The sequence below is a fragment of the Salvelinus alpinus genome, chromosome 3 (assembly GCF_045679555.1).
Source record: "Salvelinus alpinus chromosome 3, SLU_Salpinus.1, whole genome shotgun sequence".
In the NCBI taxonomy this organism is placed as follows: domain Eukaryota; kingdom Metazoa; phylum Chordata; class Actinopteri; order Salmoniformes; family Salmonidae; genus Salvelinus; species Salvelinus alpinus.
The window spans coordinates 38208474-38231690 of record NC_092088.1 but is presented as its reverse complement, the minus strand read 5'-3'; the positions used below and the strand labels follow the sequence as shown (position 1 = coordinate 38231690).

Below are 23217 nucleotides of genomic sequence, written 5' to 3'. Positions count from 1 at the left end.
GAGCATCTAACAGTTTTAGGGGCCAAATTTCTTCAGCCTCCTGACCTCTTCACCACACTGTCTGTGTAGACCAATTCAGATCGTCAGTGATGTGTATGCAGAGGAACTTGAAGCTTTCTGCGTTCCCGTTGATGTGGATAGGGGTGTGCTCCCTCTGCTGTTTCCTGAAGTCCACGATAAGCTCCTTTGTTTTGTTGACGTTGATTGAGAGGTTATTTACCTGGCACCACTCTCCCAGGGCCCTCACCCCTCCCTGTAGGCTGTCTCGTCATTGATGGTAATCAGGCCTACTACTGTTGTCGTCTGCAAACTTGATTTGTGAGTTGCATGGGTGAACAGGAAGGGGCTGAGCACGCACGTTTGTGGGGCCCCTGTGTTGAGGATCAGTGAAGTGGAGCTGTTGTTTCCTACCTTCACTACCTGGGGACGGCCCGTCAGGAGTCCAGAACCCAGTTGCACAGGAAGGGGTTCAGACCAAGGGCCCCGAGCTTAATGATGAGCTTGGAGGGTACTATGGTGTTGAATGCTGAGCTATAGTTAATGAACAGCATTCTTACATAGGTATTCCTCTTGTCCAGATGGGGTAGGACAGAGTGATGGCAATTGCATCGTCTGTGGTTCTATTAGGGGGGTAAGCAAATGTGAAGTGGGTCTAGGGTGTCAGGTAAGCTAGAGGTGATATGATCCTTAACTTGCCTCTCAAAGCATTCATGATGACAAGTGAGTGCTACGGGGTGATAGCAAAGGTAACTGAACTAAATTACTTAATTTATTGCATGTAGCGTTTATATTTTTGTTCAGGGTATATTTCCAAAGAAGAGAGGCATGCATGAGAATGACTAGAGGCGGGGTGAGATAAGGGCCACTATGGATTTGGTCCCAAATATATAACCAATATAATTTAAAAGAGCTGGGTGAAAATGTTCATGCTTCAACTCATTAAACAGATGAACAGTTGGACATGTAAAATAATTGTCATCTTTAATTTACTGAAATTCTTTGTGTGTAGATAGTATTTTTCATAGACCCAGGAAAAATAATTTATACGGTAGAAATAAGAAATATATTTTAATATTCAATCAAATTTGAGTACAACATAAAAAAATGACAAGTCAGTTGTTTAAGAGAGGTGAAGTACAACCACAGACATTCAGACATGGGATTATCGCTGGAAAATGTGTTTAAATGCAGTGCAATCGAGTTTAGTCTAGTCACTCACAATGACGTAAATGTAACTTCGTAATCCCGGTTCTATGATAATGAGTGAGATGTCTCACAATTGGTATTCGCACAGGCAGATTCTCTAATGCAGCGTTTACCCAAGCTTGTTCCTGGGGCCCCACCTGGGTGCACGTTTTGGTTTTTGCCTTAGCACTACACAGCTGATTCAAATGACCAACCCATCATCAAGCTTTGACTATTTGAATCAGTTGTGTAGTGCTAGGACAAAACCAAAACGTGCACCCTGAGAATGCCCCAGGATCAAGTTTGTAAAATCCTGCTCTAACGGAAGAACCAATCACAGCCTCTGACAGACGAGTCGAGTGGCGAATGAGGAGAGCCTCTCTCTTCATAAGATGCCACTCGCTCCGCCTCTGGTCATTCTCACGCATGCCGCTCTTCCTTGTGAGCAGGGAAATGCAGTGAGATATCTCACTCATTATCATAGAACCCGGGTTATGCAAGTAACCCCAAGTTCTATTTCAAATATATCACTTCACTTTCTCACAATGGGGATATAGAATACCCTCATAGCGCCCACTTGCTCTCCGAAGCCAGACTAGTCCCAACAATATCACCCCCCTGAGGCACCAACACGGAGGAAAGTATGCACCAACGAAGGAGCAGAAACATCCAGCTATTAAAACCTCAAACGTATGAGGGGTGGCCCAACGTGCAGTATTGCAAATCTCTTGCAAATAAATGCCCTTAAACAGTGCCCAAGAGCTAGTGGAATGAGCCTTCAAGCCCTCATGGGGCTGCAAACCATTACTACTATAATATCCTCCACTATCCAATGGGATAGCCGTTGACAAGAGCGGGGCCCTCTTGCAGGGGGGGCACCTAGGAGATGGAGAGTTGGTCACTCTTACCATGCTCTCGTTCTGAACAAAAATATAAAGTGTTGGTTTCATGAGCTGAAATAAAAGATCCCAGAAATATTCAATACGCACTAAAAGCTTATTCATTTAAAGTTGTACACAAATTTGTTTACATCCCGGTTAGTGAGCATTTCTCCTTAGCCAAGATAATCCATCCACCTGACAGGTGTGGCATATCAAGAAGCTGATTAAACAGCATGAGGTCTATGCCCTCCCAGGCCCACCAATGGCTGCGCCCCTGCCCGTCATGTAAAATCCATAGATTAGGGCCTAGTTAACTTATTTAAATTGACTGATTTCCTTATGAACTTTAACTCAAAAATGTTTGCATGTTGCGTTTTTATATTTTTGTTCAGAATAGATGTACAAAGCTCGTACAGGACACAAACGGTGGAGACGCTCTTCTTCCATAGAAGTGAAGGGCGGCGGGTGGAAAACCATAAACTCCAAGACTAGACAATTGTAATTGCCGCTGACCTTAGGCATGAAAGCAGGGTTGGGTTACAGTGTTTACCTTGGATAACCCCGGGGCAAACTGTAGGCATGAATGTTGAACTGACAGTGCTTGCAGCTCACTCACTCGTTTTGCCCTATGCTAGGGCAGAGATATTTCATCTGCACACTTTCCAGCAGCTGCTGGGAAATTGCCTCAAGCACAATAGAAAAGTACCAAGACTGAGTTAAAGGCTTGGAGAAGGCGTAAACGACGCACTCTCTTCATGAAACATAAGAGGGCGTTTCCCTACTGTGTGACTGTCGAAGCCTATATGACAGGCAGAGATAACGGCTAAATAAACCTCAACAGTGGAGAATGCCTTCCCTCTGTCTAAAATCCTGCTAGAAGCATAAAACCTTGGATACAGAGCATTGGTAAGGAATTCTGTTTCTGTCTGGTCACACCACTTCTCAAATACGCACCACTTGTTCCCATACAGTGAGGGTCATGGTTTCCGGGTAAGGGTGGAAAATCTCACTGTTCGCTTGGGTCAGTAGATCCCTTGCGTAATGGTAGCTGCCAGGGCTCGTCGTAAAGCGAGCTCTGCTACCCAGAGCTTTCATGGCCGTCGAGGGGCTATCATGATGAGGGATAAGCGTTGTTCCCTCACTCTGTTCAAAGAGGGGAGGATCAAGCATAGAGCAACACTCTTGGCCAAGGGACAACGGAGGGTGTGTGTCTTTCTGCGAAGCGATCTACGGTAAATCTCCCAGATCTGGGATTCCCCCTGGACAACAAGTCCGCTCCCACATTCAGTACATCAGTCACGCGTAATGAGAGATGTGCACTGCTCCACAGAATTCTCTTGGCAGTCTGTGTAAGCGCAGAGAGCAAGTGCCATCCTGGTGGTTGATGTATGCCACCAGTAATATTGTCTGTTCTGACCAGGATGTGACCATTTCAAATGAAACACTCAGTTTCAGGTAATTTATACGAGCTTGGCGGAGCTGTGGATACCGCAGTCTGTTTATTGCTCTTCCCTCGTGAACTGCGCCCCATCCTTTGACTAATGCATCTGTCGTCACCTCCTTCCTCGTTGACACTACCCCTAAACGGAGTGCCTGAAACGAAGATCGAGGGGATCTTTCAGTGACTGAGAGCTGAGAGTCCGTGGAAACCTTCATCTTTCGATTGAGATGTCGACGTGGACAGTTTTTACCCAACGCTGGAAGTGTCATTCTCAGTAGTCCTAGTGGTACTACTGAGGTGGACGCCATCAACCCAAGCACTCGGAGACATGTTTTGAGCGTGGCCGTCCAATAGTGTAGCCCGATAAGAGGGAATCCAGCTTGACGCCTAGGTATTCTATTCTCTGAGCGGGCACCAAACAGCTCTTTTTCTGGTTGATCTTGAACCCTAGCTCGGTGAAGTGGTATACAAGAGAAGCCGTGTCTAGTACCGCTTGCTTCTGTGTAGGGGAGCAAAGCAGGTAATTGTCTATGTAAGAGGATACTTTCAACCCCTCTGGGGGTGCTAGAGCCGCCTCTACACACTTGAACGTTCGGGGAGCCAACGCTAGCCCGAAGAGAACAGTGAGGTATTCAGAAGCTTTGCCTTGAAAGGCGAAACTGAGAAACCTCCTGTGTGTCGGCAGAATACTTATGTGAAAATAAGCATCCTGTGACAGCCTAGCAGTTGGGGCCGCTGCCGTGGGTTTTAATCCGGTACAAACAGCTCTCCAATCTTTGTCTTACGGTCTCTATCCCCAATAAACATATGAAGAAGTGCCCTCCTTAAAAAAAAATCAAAAGTGCCTTGCAGGTTGACTGAAATGAACCCGTCGCCTCAACAGAGCGAGACCGTAAGCATACAGAACATGTACTTTCTGGATCCACGGATCCTCAACAGATTTCTGAGAATGGGGCGGGCATTGACTGCACATGCTCGCCAGTTTCCTGCAGCGAGTTGCTCACAAGTCAGATGACTCTTGCTCAACAGTGGTGGTCCCTGTGAGCAGATGCATAGAAGTGCATCGGACCGCTTCCCCCACTGTCGGCCTCTGGGAAAGCCGAAATGTGGGTTCACAGCCTGCTGCGTAGCTGGTTTTTTTTGCGTAGCAGCGGCAGCAGGCTCAATAGCTCTGCTGTGATTGGTTTTTCCATTAGAGAATCTGCCTAAGACAACGCCCATTGTGAGATATCGAAACAGAACTGTACTTCGTCTATGGGCAGGATCCTTACTGGTACATATCTGGCAAGTGACGTCAACCATTGATGACAAATGAAAGGTGGTTTCAAAAGCACTTGGTGTAAAAAATAAATAAATAAAAAACTCCCATCTGGCAAATGTAAGGACTATACCCGCTCCTAACATTAAAACTCCATATGGAAGGAGTGTTAACACTAAAAGAATCATGTTTTTACAAATCGGTACCTAATTCAGGTAAGAACGGTTTCTGCTCCGATTTAACTGCTCCAGTGCAGCGCATGCATTCCTAAATACAATATCAAATACAACCCTTAGCCCTGCTTAAAGCCTTATATTCCTATTGCATTACAGCTGTCATATTAAAGCTTTGGCAGTGCCAGACAATATCAGCAGGCTACTAGGAAATCATTCGGCACCCACAATTCCGAGGACAGAGAACAGTTTCTTGGTTTTCTGATCCATATCTGTATTCCCAGTCATGTGAAATCCATAGATTAGGGCCTAATGAATTTATTTCAATTGGACTGATTTCCTTATAACAACTAACTCATTGAAATTATTGCATGTTGCGTTTATACACGACGTGGCCAATGTGGATACCTGCTCATTGAACATCTCATTCCAAAATCATGGGCATTAATATGGAGTTGCTATAACAGCCTCCACTCTTCTGGGAAGGCTTTCCATTAGATGTTGGAACATTGCTGCGGGGACTTGCTTCCATTCAGCCACAAGAGCATTAGTGAGGTCGGGATTGATGTTGGGCGATTAAGCCTGGCTCACAGTCGGCGTTCCAAATCATCCCAAAGGTGTTTGATGGAGTTGAGGTCAGGGCTCTGCAGGCCAGTCAAGTTCTTCCACACCAATCTCGACAAACCATTTCTGTATGGACCTTCCCCAAACTGTTGCCACAAAGTTGAAAGCACACCAATGGAGCTCATGTCCAGAGCATTGAACACCATTTAAAAACATAGGCCAGAGGATGGAATATCCCAAGATAAAGCTGACATTACCCTGAACATGATCTAATATACAGTACCAAGATCAAACAAATTATGCAACATCATGATGGAATAAACTTAACTCTAAAGGTAGATTTGCCATAAATACCTGATACAATCTCCCACTTTCATGTCCTTTTAAGGCTTACACTTTAGATTCAGGAGTGCATAAAGCATTGAAGTGTGTTTTTAATAAGCTATGGACGGACCACATTGCATATATTCTATATGCTACTGTACAGTATTTGTCAAACGTGACGGACTTAGGGCTACATAGACCTAATGCAGACATTAGGTACAACCATTTGTATGAAAATTCAATGAAATCCTATCAATCCACCAATGCTTACGGAATCTCACAAATGATTTTGGTAAGCTGTCAGTTAATAGTGACTATTGGGTATGCTCAAACCCCTTCGGAAATGTTCAGCAGCAGTGCATCTAACTCTAGCATCAACATGATCAAAAGCCAAAGTGTACGGAGATATAGTTATATGTCCATAAATATATGTTGGTCAATGAAATGGTTATAACTTAGGGAACAGATATACACACAGTACAATACTTACATATCAAACAGTATACTCTTACCGGAGTTCTTGTACGTTGGTAAATGTCCTATATTGATGGGGAATAAACTCGACAACAGTAACCAGGTTTAACTTTTTTTTTGCGAGTAAAGTACATGTGGGATAGAAAAATAAAATTATTCACGACAGAATCCGCTAGACAAGGTGGGATCTTTTTGCGTCAGTAAAACTAATTATACGCAAATATTGATAGAATAACCATCATATCGAACTTGGAGTCACACAATGACATGTGTGGTCCACCCACAACGACTCGGAAAAGCATGCTACAGATGGAATAAGTTATGAGGGTGGAGAAAGTGCACGGTGATGAGTTTGATGCTGTTTTCCAATAAATATCGAGAGTCTTATTCTGGTGACATGATGATCGATGCTTGGCTGCCGTTTGACAAGTAAAAATAATCTTGCTCTTTTGTCCATAATAGGAAATGCATTATGTAGGCAGCCTACCCGCACTCTATCTGCAAGCTTTTGCCTAGAGAGCACGTGCAAAGACCAGTGTGGGCACATAGGTTACAGTGGGGTCCGAAATTGACACCCTTAATAAAGATGAGCAATAATGACTGTATAATTCAAATACTGAGCTATTATTGAAAGCAATTTTTATTTTATATTTTTATGGGGGGGAATCATTATTTTATATGAATACAATTTCTCAGAGAACGAGATTTTGTTTAACAAGTCATTAAAAGAAAAGCTCAAAATTAGGGGTCAAAATTGTCATCTGTAAAGATAGAGTAGTCAAAAGTGTTGTATTTGGTCCCATATTCCTAGCACGCAATGACAACATCAAGCTTGTGACTAAAACTTGTTGGGGGTATGATCTTAGAAGGTCAAACTTTCTCACTCACTCCAGATTCATTTCAGGATTATCTGTAATCATGGTATCAAGAAGTGGTGTTTAGAAACATATTCAGTTCTTAATTACAAAAGTGACTCCAAAATAACACTATACATTATTTACCATTAATAATATGGGAACAAATACTAAACTTGACTACTTTATTTATAAGAATCTTTAGTGAAGCCAATTTTGAAACCCACCTTCTTTAGATTTTTTTATATTACTTGTTAAACAATCTATTTTCTGAGCAATTGTATTAATATAATTTCCCAAAAGAATTTGAGCATACAGTATAGCTCAGTATTTGAATTATGTCATACAGTAATTGCTCATCTTCATTAAAGTTGTCAATCATTTCTGACCCCACTGTATAACAATTTGTTTTGTGACAAAACAGAGTTTAATGCGATGGAAACCTATTTACTTGTATTTTTTTTCTTCTCGGAACATAGGAATTTAACCGCAAAAGTAATTATTATGTGCACTACGTTATCATGCACAGCTTTTTATCCACAACAAGTAAATTTGGTGGGAAAATTAGAATATTGTTTTTATGCAGATTTTTGAGTATTCGCATGAAAATCTGTCACCAATTGGATGGAAACCGAGCTACTGATCCCCATTTATCTAGGAGTTGTATGTTTGTTTTCTTACTAGCCTAGGGTAGGTCTAATATCTAACATTGAGCTGCCCTTTGAAAATCAATAGGGACATTTGGTCGGACACTTCTACCAATGTTTTTGAAACAGAGCTATGAACTAGGCCTATATCACAAATGCCAATAGGTGCACTGCACCTATGGAATTACAAAAGTAATCAATTCAGAGCTCATCTCTCAACATGCACTGGATATTGCCTACCTTATCTAATTAAGTTATTAACAATAGCCTGACATGCAAATGTAGCTGGAAAATCAATTGAAAGGAATGCTTCCGTCTTTGTCGAGCAAAACACGTCAACGAAGGTACTACGCTGCGTACAGAGCACAGACCCACTTGCGCACTCAACACATTGAAATATGTAGAGTTTCCCTGTATTTGGGTGGGAAACTGAAGCGAGGTGTAGCTATTGCCTTTTTCTGTTTGAGTCTTATTAAAGAATGTGAAACAATGTCTGTTTGCTGCTTTTCATTAAATCATTTTCTTTAGGCTATGGACTAAAATAAATTAGTTCATATGGGCAGAATATAATGCTTTGCGGTCGTGCTTCGGAAAGGAATTGCATTAGGATTAAGTACGCCGTGTATTGAGCTGGGGTATTATATACTGCACAACACTGGCTGTAAACATGGTCAGGTCAACTACAAGGGGAATTGAAGAGCAGGGTTCTTAGTCAAGTCAGTGTGGGTCCCTTCTTGTGCAAGCTTATGCTACTGCTAGCTACTGTACTGGAAGTCACATACTATACTACTAACTGTACAAAAACCTGCTTAGAGGCTACAACTTTAGAAGTGCTAGATCTGTATGATCCTCGTCTGGCACTGTGTAAACATTGCCTTCAGCTCGTTCTCTTGTGTCTCATTGAGACCGGCCATTTCTGGCTCTGGGCTTTTCTGCACCTTTGCCACGGCAAAGTTGATGCCTTGGGTAAGTCCGGCCTGGGTCAGGCTGGCCACCTGCACCATGGAGCTCTTGATCTTGGCAAAGGGGGAGACTACTCGACTGCCGTTACCGTCGGCGGGCAAGGGGCCCAGGCTGCCATCCATGTGAGAGCCAAGGCTCCTCTGGGAGCTGCCAGAAGCTGCCGAGCTGAGCTTCTGGGCAGTCAGGAGATTGGGTCTGGAGGTAACATCTAGCTGGGATGGCCTGGGAGGGAGCTGGAGCTCCTTCGCCTGCACCTTCTGATCTGAACCTGGCTGCTCGTCTGGGGCCAGGGGACCTTTAGCATGTGAAGGGACATGTGGGTTCTGTGTGGGGATGCCACCAGTCATCTGCTCCCCGAATACCTCCACAGGTTTGGTCTGCGCATCTTGGATGAATTGGTGGCAATAGGCATCAATAGGCGTTCCAAAGTCTATCAGGATGGCCTCCTCACCCTCTGAGGTAGCATCGGGAGACTGGTCTTCAGGACCGGCTAGAGCCGGAGCCCCCTGCTTACTGTCACAGCCAGTGACTCTGATGTTAAGCTCCACGCTGCCTAGCCGCGGAGCTGATGCCACGATGCCGCAGCTGGGCAGCACGTAGTCCACATTCTCCAAGGAGCCGGAGCGCAGGTGTTCATCCGAGTTGTACGAATCTGAGTCGGATGACATCTCCGAGTGGTTGTCACAGAGGTCCTTCAGAGCCGGGCCGGTGTTTGCCCCCTCGGAGGTCTCCAAGCTGCTGTCAGACTTCCAGAGGGTGATCCCAATGGTGGGCTTCAGGAAGTTCACGTCGGGCTTAGTGGAGAAGGTGTTGCCCAGCCTCCCCTTGAAGGAGCCCATGTTGACATTGGACTTCTTCACCCTCTGGTTGAGAGAGGAGAACTTGTTGAAGAGGAAGCTCTTTCCCTGAGCCAGACCAGAGCTGCCAAGGACCTGGTCAGGGTGTCTGCCCGTGATGTCCTCGTGAGGTTTACTGTGCCTTCTGAAACAAATGGATTGACAATATACAGTCTAGTATTTTATCCAGGGCTTCTATTCATAGTACATATCCATGTCAATGAGATTTTGTTCTAGAACTGTAAAAGGGCTAGTATAGGCTAGTATAAGTGTAAAATACAGTAACTATGAGAAAAGAATATAGAAAGAGTGATAATGAATTCCAACTCACCTCTCCAGTTTCTTTTCAATCACCTGCATGTCAAGTCCCATGGATTGCTTTGTTATGCAAAGCATCTCAGCTATGCACTGTAACGTGTCTGAAATATAATTAATCATTCCCACAATGGGAGGTCAGGACAAGGAATTCAAGTAATTTTGTGGCTATACGGGCAGTGTGCTTCCAGTCTACCAGATTTGATGAAATAAATAATCTTCCCATACCTTTACCGTCATCCTCAGGATTCCTTGTGACAGCCCTCAGTGTGTGAAAATACCCACTTGTCTCCTCATTCTTGTAGTGTAGACGCATACAGCAGAATTTGGGCTTCCCGAACAGAGTAGGTTCTGGGCCTAAAAAAGAACACACAGGACATGTGAGCTTTATTGATGCATTACTTAAATGTTTGTGGTAAATCAAAGGCATTATTTGCATCATTCAGAATTTGTGTACAATGAATGAAAACCGTGGCCAAAGTTTGTGCTTAGTAGCTTTACAGTGTAAAATAAATCTTGAAGCTGTGAAGGACTGATTTAGACCCTGTCTACACTTTGTGGAGCTATACACTTACCTATTTCAATCTTTTCCAAACCCTCCAAGTTGAGGCGCTGGTACTGATTGACTTTGTCAGCTTCCTCATCATAGCTGTAAAAACAAAAGCAAAAAAACGATGATATAATGAACAGCTAAAACATGTAATTGACTCTTCTGTAATAAATGTAGGCACTTACTATGCAATGTAATATGCACTGTTGGATAACAGCAGGAGAACATCCACGTCTTTGCTGGTTGCATCAATAAGGCTGATGAGTAGAAAAATACGTGACAATGAGCTTTCTACATGAACAATTTGTTGAGGAACAAACACTTTCAAGGTGTTGATTATGAAGTGCGTCTTAATTTCCCCTGAGGAAATAAATAAAGCTGCATTTAATTGATGCACGCTAACAGTGTTGAGAGAACAAACACTATGAGAGCCAACTCATGAAAGGATTCAGTCAATGAAACAAAAATAGCAAAATGCAATTTGTCAAGCAAGAATTTTGCTAGGACTGGAGTGGGAGCTAATTGGAAGTATGTGTAACCTGAAAATGAGCTGTTATTGACAGAGAGGAGTGCAAACTCTCTTTGTTATATGTCTATTAACTTAAAAACCCCACCCAACCAAACAAGCTGAAATTACAGGCGGTCTTTTCAAATAGCTCTTACATTATAAGTGCATTATCATTGTGTGGAAATATATACCAAACACAGCAAAATCATGTTTTTGACTGCACTACCCCTTTAAGTTTAGAGTTGTGATTTGTGAATGGTTCCAGCACCAACCTCATGTCACAGTCGATGAGGGCCCAGCCACCATGGAACTTCTCGTCGTCGGGCAGCAGTAGCTGCATGTAAGTCTGTAGCAGGAGGCTGACCTGCTCCTGGGTTACTCTCTGGCTCTCCTGCTCTTTCTCCTCATGCTCCTTCTCCTTACTGAAAATGGAGTACAGGTCCTCTGTCACAGGATGGCCCATCATCAGGTCTAGAGAGAGGTGGGAGGGAAGAACGATTGAGTCACAGTTTTAAGACTAAACAAATGAGGGTGGAATTCATTTTTATAACACTTTACTTAGAGCCTGCAGGTGTAATGCTATTTAACTTGTTATAAGCATAAACACACACACTACCATTCAAAAGTTTGGGGTCACTTAGAAATGTCCTTGTTTTTGAAAGATTTTTATTTTATTTTCCATTTAAAATAACATCAAATTGATCAGAAATACAGTGTAGACATTGTTAATGTTGTAAATGACTATTCTAGATGGAAACGGCTGATTTTTTTAAACGGAAATCTACAGAGGCCCATTATCAGCAACCATCACTCCTGTGTTCCAATGGCACATTGTGTTAGCTAATCCAAGTTGATCATTAGAAAACCCTTTTGCAGTTATGTTAGCACAGCTGACAACTGTTGTCCTGATTAAAGAAGCAATAAAACTGGCTAGCGGAGTAGAAAACTTGAAAATAAAAGGAGAGCCGCACACTCAAGGAGCTCAGATGCAAAAATGTAATTACCAACGTTTCGACAGCCAAGCTGTCTTCATCAGGGTATAATCACAAACACTGCGGGATGACTCGTTTATATAGTGTCAAAAGACGCACAGGTGTCTGTAATCATGGCCAAGAGTGGCCTAATATCATTGGTTAATTCTCAAATATTAAAATGACATACAAAGAACAGCATACAAAAAACAAATGGATAGCAGACGATCATAGATTCATTTTAGACTACACAAGCTTACAAACAATTACAATGGCAAAGTCACAATCACAAGAATGGCTTCAGATCAAAGTCTACGTTGAGACCAAAGGGAGCAAGGGTCTTTAAGTTAAAGATCCAGGCAGCCTCTCGTTTTAACAATAAATTATCAAGGGAGGACGACATGTTCGATGCCAATATAACGAAGAGACGAAATCGAGTGGCCTGCCTCCAAAAAGTGGGCCGCAACTGGGTAATTCAAGTTTTTGCACGTAATGGTGCTACGATGCTCTGAGATAAGTACTTTTAATTCGCGCTTTGTTTTACCCACATAATTTTTACCACAAGGACAAGTTATAAGATAAATAACTGCCTTAGTGGAGCGCGTGATAACATCTTTGATTGGGATCGATTTCCCTGTTTGTGGGTGTTTGAAGGATCTGCATTTATAAGTGCCATTGCATTGAGCACAGCCATTACACTTGTAATTTCCATCTAGTAGGGGCGCAAATAGACGTTGTTCAGGAATATCTTGGGGTGGTAAATCAGAGTGTACCAATTGGTCTCTGAGATTTCTGCCCCGCGAGAATACGACCAAGGGAAGGTCCGAAAACACATTACCGAGACTATCATTGGATTTTAGAATGTGCCAATGTTTGTGAACGATTCCCTTAATTTGTTCAGAGCGCTTTGAATAGCGGGTAGTTAGAATGCGTCTTTTTGCGAGACTGCCCTTGAAAAAGGTCATGTCTCATTTTATTTTGAATTTTCTCAATGGCAATATTAATCTGATCATTTTTGTACCCCCTCTTAGCTAACACAACGTGCCATTGGAACACAGGAGCAATGGTTGCTGGTAATGGGCCTCTGTACGCCTATGTAGATATTCCATTAAAAAAAATCACCTGTTTCCAGCTACAATAGTCATTTACAACATGAACAATGTCTACACTGTATTTCTGATCAATTTGACATTATTTTAATGAACAAAAAATGTCTAAGTGACCCCAAACTTTTGAACGATAGTGTATATATATTTTTTTCCTGACTCACAATGGCTATTGATATTTAGTCAGGATCATTATGATATGATTAATAACACATAAGGGGATCATGCATGCTCATTACACATCTTAGAATTAATTATAACTGCATCATACCTGCAGGCTTTAAGTAAAGTATTACAGGTCACTTCTTACCAATGACTGCTTGTCTGTATGCGTCCCTGAAGCGGTTCAGATAGTAGCGGTTGGCTGAGTTCACGCCATCTTTCATCACCCCGGCCAGTTTTCTCTCCCCCGTTCTGGTGAAGTCTCCCTGTATATGGGATTACAGACAGAGGATGTCAAAAACAAGCAAGATATTGCACAGTCAATGTCTGATCCGTTCCACAAAAGTAGTAGGCAGGAAAAGGGTTTTATACTCTTCTTGGCTTAGGGCTCTGTAGTGTAAACACTTTGCTGTTATTGGCTTTATTGAGGAAAAGTTTTATTTACTCTAACCAGGTTTCCATCCAACATTTTGATGTGAATAAAGTACATGCCGAATAAAATGTAACATCAGGCCTGATGGAAACAGCTAATTTGATTGGTAAACTTTCCAAATGTCAACTAGATTCAGCCATGGGCCAATTTTTTTCTTGAGCGGATAGTCGGGGGCCGCAAGAAGCCTAAACAGATGTAATATTTGACTAAAACAATAATTTCAAACCTTGATTACATTTGGGGACATTGCCCTGCGTAGGGTGCCGTCTTTCAGATGGGACGTTAAAACAGTCCTGACTCTCTGTGGTCATTCAAAATCCCATGGAACTTAATTGTAAGATTAGGGCTATTCACCCCTGTATCATGGCTAAATTCCCAACCTGACCACATTCCATCATTGTCACCTAATCATCCCCCTCATTCCTAATTGGCATATCACTCCTCACTTCTCCACATGATAGCTGATGTGTGGTGAGCATTCTGGCACAAAATTTGTTGCCATGCATCACAGAGGTGGGTGCTACACATTGATGGTGGATGAGGTGAATTTCCCCCACCTATGTGCAGCACTCTGAGTACCTCAGTTGCTAGAAAAGCGTTATATAAATACAGTCAATTATTATAAAATTATTATTTATATTCGGTCACATCTCTCTTATGCGTGGGAATAATTGGGACAGATTTCCTAAATTACAATCACTTGGAGCTGATTTCCTGGTATTTTTAGTCATATGTACAACACTAAATTCCAGATACAATTAATATATAACAAAATGTTGCTCAGAAAACCTGGGGGCCAATTAAAACCTACCCCGGGGGCCAAACTCGGCCCGTGGGCCGCCAGTTGGGGAACCCTGCAATATACGCTAGAAAAAGGAGGGATATTTATGTGTCTGTAAAATTAATTATGCCATGATATCGAAGTAATGATGGCTATTATATTGTGTGGTCCTCCCAGTATGACTCAGGAAAGCATAACATGTATAGGCTACAGATGAAATAAGTTATGATGAATTTTACAGGCTGGTGAAAATGCAAGGTGATGAGCTTGATGCTCCTTTCCAATAAATATCGAGGGTCTTATTCTGGTGACATGATGATCGATGCTTGGTTGCCGTTTGACAAATAAAAATAATCTTCCTCTTTTGTCCATAACAATCTCATCATGTAGGCTATACCCGCACTGTATATGTGAGCTGCTCGCTAGAGCGCACTTGCCAATACCAGAGTGGGTACAATCGCTATACAATGCAATTTTTTGTAACAAAACATCAGCAGAGTTGAAAATCTGTTGGAAAAACATTTTACTTATGTTTTATTCTGTACATGGGAATTTAACCGCAAAAGCTATTTTTATGTGCACTACGTCATCGCGCACAGCATTTTATCCGCAACAAGACAATTTGATGGAAACATCGCTGGTGGGAAGATGCACATATAATTTTTATGCAGATTTTTGACTATTCACATGAAAATCTGTAACCAATTGACTGTGATATGTGGTTGTCTTACCTAGCTCCTAGATGACTGCACTAATTAAGTCGCTCAGGATAAGAGTCTGCTAGATTACAAAAAATGTCAAATGTAATGCCATGGTTGCCATGGTTTTTAAAATTTTGATCGAACCTTTATTTAACTAGGCAAGTCAGTTTTAAGAACAAATTCTTATTTACAATAACGGCCTACACCAGCCAAACCTGGACCAATTGTGCGTCGCCCTATGGGACTTTCAATCACGGCAGGTTGTGATACAGCCTGCACTAATCTAAAAGAAAGTGGGGGGAAAAGTTGTAGAACTCTTCTTTATTTTCTCCATCCTCCTGGTGTACTTTTCTTCCTGGATATTTCCAAGTTGACATACACCGAGTGTACAAAACATTAGGAACAACTTCCTAATATATACACTACCGTTCAAAACTTTGGGGTCACTTAGACATGTCCTTGTTTTTGAAAGAAAAGCAAATTTTTTGTCCATTAAAATAACATCAAATTGATCAGAAACACAGTGTAGACATTGTTAATGTTGTAAATGACTATTATAGCTGGAAACGGCTGATTTTTTATGGACTATCTACCTAGGCGTACAGAGGCCCATTATCAGCAACCATCACTCCTGTGTTCCAATGGCACATTGTGTTAGCTAATCCAAGTGTATCATTTTAAAAGGCTAATTGATCATTAGAAACCCCTTTTGCAATTATGTTAGCACAGCTGAAAACGGTTGACCTGATTAGAGAAGCAATAAAACTGGCCTTCTTTAGAATAGTTGAGTATCTGGAGCATCAGCATTTATGGGTTTGATTACAGGCTCAAAATGGCCAGAAACAAAGAACTTTCTTCTGAAACTTGTCAGTCTATTCTTGTTCTGAGAAATAGATGGCATCATGAGGCAGGAAAATTATGTGGATATATTGAAGCAAAGTCTCAAGACATCCGTCAGGAAGTTAAAGCTTGGTCGCAAATGGGTCTTCCAAATGGACAATGACCCCAAGCATACTTCCAAAGTTGTGACAAAATGGCTTGAGGGCAACAATGTCAAGATATTGGAGTGGCCATCACTAAGCCCTGACCTCAAGCCTATAGAACATTTGTGGGCAGAACTGAAAAAGCGTGTGCGAGCAAGGAGGCCTACAAACCTGACTCAGTTACACCAGCTCTGTCAGGAGGAATGGGCCAAAATTCACCCAACTTATTGTGGGAAGCTTGTGGAAGGCTACCCAAAATGTTTGACCCAAGTTTAACAATTTAAAGCCAATGCTACCAAATACTAATTGAGTGTATGTAAACTTCTGACCCACTGGGAATATGATGAAATAAATAAAAGCTGAAATAAATCATTCTACTATTATTCTAACATTTCACATTCTTAAAATAAAGTTGTGATCCTAACTGACCTAAGACAGGGAATTTTTACTGGGATTAGATGTCAGGAATTGTGAAAAATTGAGTTTAAATGTATTTGGCTAAGGTATATGTAAACTTCTGACTTCAACTGTTGGCTACTGGCCCAATGCTCTTAACCACTAGGCTACCTGCCTCCCTCATTTCTAGTTTCATTACTTGATCAATTTGCAGTGGAGGCCTACTAACTGTGGGGTAACAGGACAGTATACTGTTGGCAGATGCAAATCAAATATAGCAAACCTAATATTAGCTTAAAACTTTACACATGCTAATGATTTTACCTTGAGGGCGGCTGTGCCGGCGTACTGTCTGCTGATGGTGTCGCCGTTGTTGGCCCACATGACCTGGTAGATCCTGTAGCACTTGAGCGGCAGAGGCTGCTCAGGGGGCATCACACCCAGTTTCTTCAGCTGAGGGAGGCAGAGACAAAAGTTAGGCATCAGTCACCATCGAACGTTTGCCAGAAAACTACACTTACAGTGGAATTCCACTGAAAAAGTTTAAATTTGATGTTTTGTTCTTTACCTTTTCATATGTAATATGCCAACCATTACCACATTACTATGTCTACCATTACATCATCAGACATGTTCGAAGTGGGGGAATCTCACCTGTGCCTCCATTACTGCACGAGCTATGGCAGCCTGGACTACATTGGTCCTGTCCAGACAGTCCATGCAGTTGACCCGGAAAATGCCCTCCTGATGGCAGATGACTCCTGCCTGGTCCACCCTGACAGAGGAACATTCACTATGTGATGCATTGCATGTAGATATGGAGCTTCTGATCAACATGTGCGATCAATTACTGATTCATTCAAGATTTTTACTGGCTCTAAAAAAAAGTCTGTTGAGGTTGGCGATGACACACTCCCACACGCACCACACACACACTTACCAGCCCCATCTCATGTCTGCGATAATATCAGAGATGGCATCTGTCAGCGTTTGCACATTCTCAAACTTCATACCTCGACTGAGAAGACAAAAGACCAATTCAAATACAGGGGAAGTTCATACTAGAATAAATAAATACAATAATTGTACTTTAGGTTATTCTTTTCTTATTAGAGTTACTTATTATACTGAACAAAAACATAAAATGCAACAATTTCAAAGATTTTTGTGAGTTACAGTTCAAACAAGGAAATCAGACAATTGAAATAAATTAATAAGGCCCTATGAATTTTACATGAATGGACAGGGGCACAGCAATGGGTGGACCTGGGAGGACATAGGCCCACCCATTGGGGGCCAGGCCCAGCCAGCCAGAATGAGTTTTTCCCCATAAAAGGTCTTTATTACAGACAGAAATACTCCTCAGTTTCATCAGCTGTCCGGGTGGCTGGTCTCAGATGATCCCGCGGGTGAAGAAGCCAGAAGTGGAGGTCCTGGGCTGGCGAGGTTACACGTGGTTGTGAGACTGGTTGGACGTACTGCCAAATCCTCTAAAATGGCATTGGAGGTGGCTTATCGTAGAGAAATGAACATTCCATTCTGGCAAGAGCTCTGGTGGACATTCCTGCCGTCCGCATGCATATTGCACGCTCCCTCAAAACTTGAGACATCTGTGCCATTGTGTTGTGTGACAAAACTGCACATTTTAGTGTGGCCTTTTATTGTCCCCAGCACCTGTGGTGCACCTGTGTAATGATCAGGCTGTTTAATCATCTTCTTGATATGCCACACCTGTCAGGTGGATGGATTATCTTGGCAAAGAAGAAAAGCTCACTAACACGGATGTAAACAAATTCGTGCACAAAATTTGAGAGAAATAAGCTTTTTGTGCATATGGGAAAATGTCTGGGATCTTTTATTTCAGCTCATGAAACATGGGATCAACACTTTACATGTTGTGTTTATATTTTTGTTCAGTATTAAATGATCTGTGCAGTCAAGAGCTGATTGTTTCTGTGTATCAATTTTCTTACCAGTGCTCATGGAAGTCAAAAGAGACATATGTAAGGTTTGGATTGTTGTACAGAAGGACTTGTTTGAGATATGCGTCGCCAATAATCTTCTCACGCCCACTTTGGTCCACTAAGTTTATGATGACCTGTTAAAACATAGTTGCAAATTGCATCAACTTAACTATAATGATAAGTCTTTACTTAGATAAGTCTAAGTTAAACGAAAACTCAATCTTTGGTAGTGATATCAAAGTATTGCCAATGCTGTCTGGCATACGATTCTCACCTGCTTCTTGTAAAGGTTGAGCTGTTCGTCAAAGTGAGCAGCAAAGTAAGGAATGGTCTCCTTTTCTCCTGAAAAGATCAAATCAAATCAAATTTTATTTGTCACATACACATGGTTAGCAGATGTTAATGCGAGTGTAGCGAAATGCTTGTGCTTCTAGTTCCGACAATGCAGTAATAACCAACAAGTAATCTAACCTAACAATTCCACAACTACTACCTTATACACACAAGTGTAAAGGGATAAAGAATATGTACATAAAGATATATGAATGAGTGATGGTACAGAACGGCATAGGCAAGATGCAGTAGATGGTATAGAGTACAGTATATACATATGAGATGAGTAATGTAGGGTATGTAAACATAAAGTGGCATAGTTTAAAGTGGCTAGTGATACATGTATTACATAAAGATGGCAAGATGCAGTAGATGATATAGAGTACAGTATATACATATACATATGAGATGAGTAATGTAGGGTATGTAAACATTATATTAAGTGGCATTGTTTAAAGTGGCTAGTGGTACATTTTTACATAATTTCCATCAATTCCCATTATTAAAGTGGCTGGAGTTGAGTCAGTATGTTGGCAGCGGCCACTAAATGATATCATAAGGTGAATGCACCAATTTGTAAGTCGCTCTGGATAAGAGCGTCTGCTAAATGACTTAAATGTAAAATGTTAAATGTAAATGTTAGTGGTGGCTGTTTAACAGTCTGATGGCCTTGAGATAGAAGCTGTTTTTCAGTCTCTCGGTCCCTGCTTTGATGCACCTGTACTGACCTCGCCTTCTGGATGATAGCGGGGTGAACAGGCAGTGGCTCGGGTGGTTGTTGTCCTTGATGATCTTTATGGCCTTCCTGTGACATCGGGTGGTGTAGGTGTCCTGGAGGGCAGGTAGTTTGTCCCCGGTGATGCGTTGTGCAGACCTCACTACCCTCTGGAGAGCCTTACGGTTGTGGGCGGAGCAGTTGCCGTACCAGGCGGTGATACAGCCCGACAGGATGCTCTCGATTGTGCATCTGTAGAAGTTTGTGAGTGCTTTTGGTGACAAGCCGAATTTCTTCAGCCTCCTGAGGTTGAAGAGGCGCTGCTGCGCCTTCTTCACAACGCTGTCTGTGTGGGTGGACCAATTCAGTTTGTCCGTGATGTGTACACCGAGGAACTTAAAACTTTCCACCTTCTCCACTACTGTCCCGTCGATGTGGATAGGGGGGTGCTCCCTCTGCTGTTTCCTGAAGTCCACAATCATCTCCTTTGTTTTGTTGACGTTGAGTGTGAGGTTATTTTCCTGACACCACACTCCGAGGGCCCTCACCTCCTCCCTGTAGGCCGTCTCGTCGTTGTTGGTAATCAAGCCTACCACTGTAGTGTCGTCCGCAAACTTGATGATTGAGTTGGAGGCGTGCATGGCCACGCAGTTGTGGGTGAACAGGGAGTACAGGAGAGGGCTCAGAACGCACCCTTGTGGGGCACCAGTGTTGAGGATCAGCGGGGTGGAGATGTTGTTACCTACCCTCACCACCTGGGGGCGGCCCGTCAGGAAGTCCAGGACCCAGTTGCACAGGGCGGGGTCGAGACCCAGGGTCTCGAGCTTGATAACGAGTTTGGAGGGTACTATGGTGTTAAATGCTGAGCTGTAGTCGATGAACAGCATTCTCACATAGGTATTCCTCTTGTCCAGATGGGTTAGGGCAGTGTGCAGTGTGGTTGCAATTGCGTCGTCTGTGGACCTATTGGGTCGGTAAGCAAATTGGAGTGGGTCTAGGGTGTCAGGTAGGGTGGAGGTGATATGGTCCTTGACTAGTCTCTCAAAGCACTTCATGATGACGGAAGTGAGTGCTACGGGGCGGTAGTCGTTTAGCTCAGTTACCTTAGCTTTCTTGGGAACAGGAACAATGGTGGCCCTCTTGAAGCATGTGGGAACAGCAGACTGGGATAAGGATTGATTGAATATGTCCTTAAACACACCAGCCAGCTGGTCTGCGCATGCTCTGAGGACGCGGCTGGGAATGCCGTCTGGGCCTGCAGCCTTGCGAGGGTTAACACGTTTAAATGTTTTACTCACCTCGGCTGCAGTGAAGGAGAGCCCGCAGGTTTTGGTAGCGGGCCGTGTCAGTGGCACTGTATTGTCCTCAAAGCGAACAAAAAAGTTATTTAGTCTGTCTGGGAGCAAGACATCCTGGTCCGCGACGGGGCTGGTTTTCTTTTTGTAATCCGTGATTGACTGTAGACCCTGCCACATACCTCTTGTGTCTGAGCTGTTGAATTGCGACTCTACTTTGTCTCTATACTGGGACTTAGCTTGTTTGATTGCCTTGCGGAGAGAATAGCTACACTGTTTGTATTTGGTCATGTTTCCGGTCACCTTGCCCTGGTTAAAAGCAGTGGTTCGCGCTTTCAGTTTCACGCGAATGCTGCCATCAATCCACGGTTTCTGGTTTGGGAATGTTTTAATCGTTGCTGTGGGTACAACATCGTCAATGCACTTTCTAATGAACTCGCTCACCGAATCAGCTTATTCGTCAATGTTGTTGTTGGACGCAATGCGGAACATATCCCAATCCACGTGATCGAAGCAGTCTTGAAGCGTTGAATCAGATTGGTCGGACCAGCGTTGAACAGACCTGAACGAGGGAGCTTGCTGTTTTAGTTTCTGTTTGTAGGCTGGAAGCAACAAAATGGAGTCGTGGTCAGCTTTTCCGAAAGGAGGGCGGGGGAGGGCCTTATATGCGTCGCGGAAGTTAGTATAACAATGATCCAAGGTTTTACCAGCCCTGGTAGCACAATCAATATGCTGATAGAATTTAGGGATTTTTGTTTTCAGATTAGCCTTGTTAAAATCCCCAGCTACGATGAATGCAGCCTCAGGGTGTGTGGTTTCCAGTTTACAAAGAGTCAGATAAAGTTCGTTCAGGGCCATCGATGTGTCTGCTTGGGGGGGAATATATACGGCTGTGATTATAATCGAAGAGAATTCCCTTGGTAGATAATGCGGTCGACATTTGATTGTGAGGAATTCTAGATCAGGTGAACAGAATGACTTGAGTTCCTGAATGTTGTTATGATCACACCACGTCTCGTTAATCATAAGGCATACACCCCCGCCCCTCTTCTTACCAGAAAGATGTTTGTTTCTGTCGGCGCGATGCGTGAAGAAACCAGCTGGCTGCACCGACTCTGTTAGCGTCTCTCGAGTGAGCCATGTTTCCGTGAAGCAAAGAACGTTACAATCTCTGATGTCTCTCTGGAATGTTACCCTTGCTCGGATTTCATCAACCTTATTGTTAAGAGACTGGACATTGGCGAGTAGTATGCTAGGGAGTGGAGCGCGATGTGCCCGTTATGATTATAACATAATGGGAAAAAGTATATGATGGGGTCATATTCATTTTAGCTTGCCCAGTGCCCTGGGTGGGTAGTGTATGCATATTTAAGCCCATTGCATTAGTCATAAAAATACATTCGGCCCACTGGACATGCTTAAACGAATGCACCCATTATTCACAAGGCAGTATTTTGGATTGTAAATATCCCACTGACCTTTCTCCAGCCGAGGCCTGGGGTTGTAGCGGTAGCCTGCTTGGCTCCAGAAGACAGGCACCGAACCGCGGCTCTGCACAAAAGACAGTGAGTGGTTGTGCACGTGTATCAGCTGCTCTGTCTCCACAAAGTTAGCCACGTGTCCATCTGTGTCTACCCCTCTGCGTTTGTACCGCATCCCTTTGGGGAGAAGAAAACTATGATCATTAAATTCACCCTCCAATAATCATCAGAATTTAACTATGACTTAATCAAAGTGTTGCAAATAGACCCTAGCAATTTGGCCTGGGTGTCCATGACCTTTGACCTCTGCACTGTACCTGCGCGGTGGCGACTGCGGCGGGAGATGAGGGCCACGGTGAAGCGCGGGTGGATGTCGTCCACGCAGGTGAGCTCCTGGAGCGGCGTATCGGGGCTGCTCTTCTCCTCATCTGGGCTCTCGTTGTAATTCACTACCAGCTCCTGCACCTGAACAAAGCCCTGAATGATGGGTGTCACCCAGAAGTCCACCTCTGGAACCTGCAACACAACAAGAAAAGTTACAACTCTATACAGTGATGCTAACTTGAGATGTATAAAGATGGAATGCAGTAGGTCAGTATACAGTACCAGTCAAAAGTTGACACACCTACTCATTCAAGGGTTTTTCTTTATTTTTACTATTTTCTACATTGTAGAATAATAGTGAAGATATCAAAACTATGAAATAACACATATGGAATCATGTAGTAGCCAAAAAAAAAAGTGATATACAAATCTAAATATATTTTATATTTGAGATTCTTCAATGTAGCCACCCTTTGCCTTGATGACAGCTTTTAACACTCTTGGCATTATCTCAACCAGCTTCATGAGGTATGGAATGCATTTCAATGAACAGGTATGCCTTGTTAAAAGTTAATTTGTGGAATTTCTTTCCTTAATGT

At 42.9% G+C, this 23217-nt stretch overlaps 2 protein-coding genes across 2 annotated transcripts in view; one reads left to right on the top strand and one right to left on the bottom strand.

Moving 5' to 3' along the window:
- The window catches only part of LOC139570656 (mini-chromosome maintenance complex-binding protein-like), a 30601-nt gene that overhangs the window by 6292 nt on the left and 1092 nt on the right, over nucleotides 1–23217 (top strand). The gene's annotated exons all lie outside the window — the stretch shown is intronic.
- Nucleotides 1052–23217, bottom strand: part of LOC139570652 (phosphatidylinositide phosphatase SAC2-like) — a 39788-nt gene continuing 17622 nt past the window's right edge. The window contains exons 7-20 of the mRNA XM_071392712.1: nucleotides 22612–22810; nucleotides 22292–22471; nucleotides 18745–18812; nucleotides 18480–18604; nucleotides 17447–17524; nucleotides 17161–17281; nucleotides 16831–16959; nucleotides 13361–13478; nucleotides 11246–11444; nucleotides 10651–10722; nucleotides 10491–10564; nucleotides 10144–10272; nucleotides 9932–10019; nucleotides 1052–9745 (exon numbers count right to left, since the gene is read on the bottom strand). Of these exons, the coding sequence (XP_071248813.1) occupies nucleotides 8635–9745; nucleotides 9932–10019; nucleotides 10144–10272; nucleotides 10491–10564; nucleotides 10651–10722; nucleotides 11246–11444; nucleotides 13361–13478; nucleotides 16831–16959; nucleotides 17161–17281; nucleotides 17447–17524; nucleotides 18480–18604; nucleotides 18745–18812; nucleotides 22292–22471; nucleotides 22612–22810 (2691 nt within the window). The 3' untranslated portion in view covers nucleotides 1052–8634. The remainder of the gene's footprint in view (nucleotides 9746–9931; nucleotides 10020–10143; nucleotides 10273–10490; nucleotides 10565–10650; nucleotides 10723–11245; nucleotides 11445–13360; nucleotides 13479–16830; nucleotides 16960–17160; nucleotides 17282–17446; nucleotides 17525–18479; nucleotides 18605–18744; nucleotides 18813–22291; nucleotides 22472–22611; nucleotides 22811–23217) is intronic.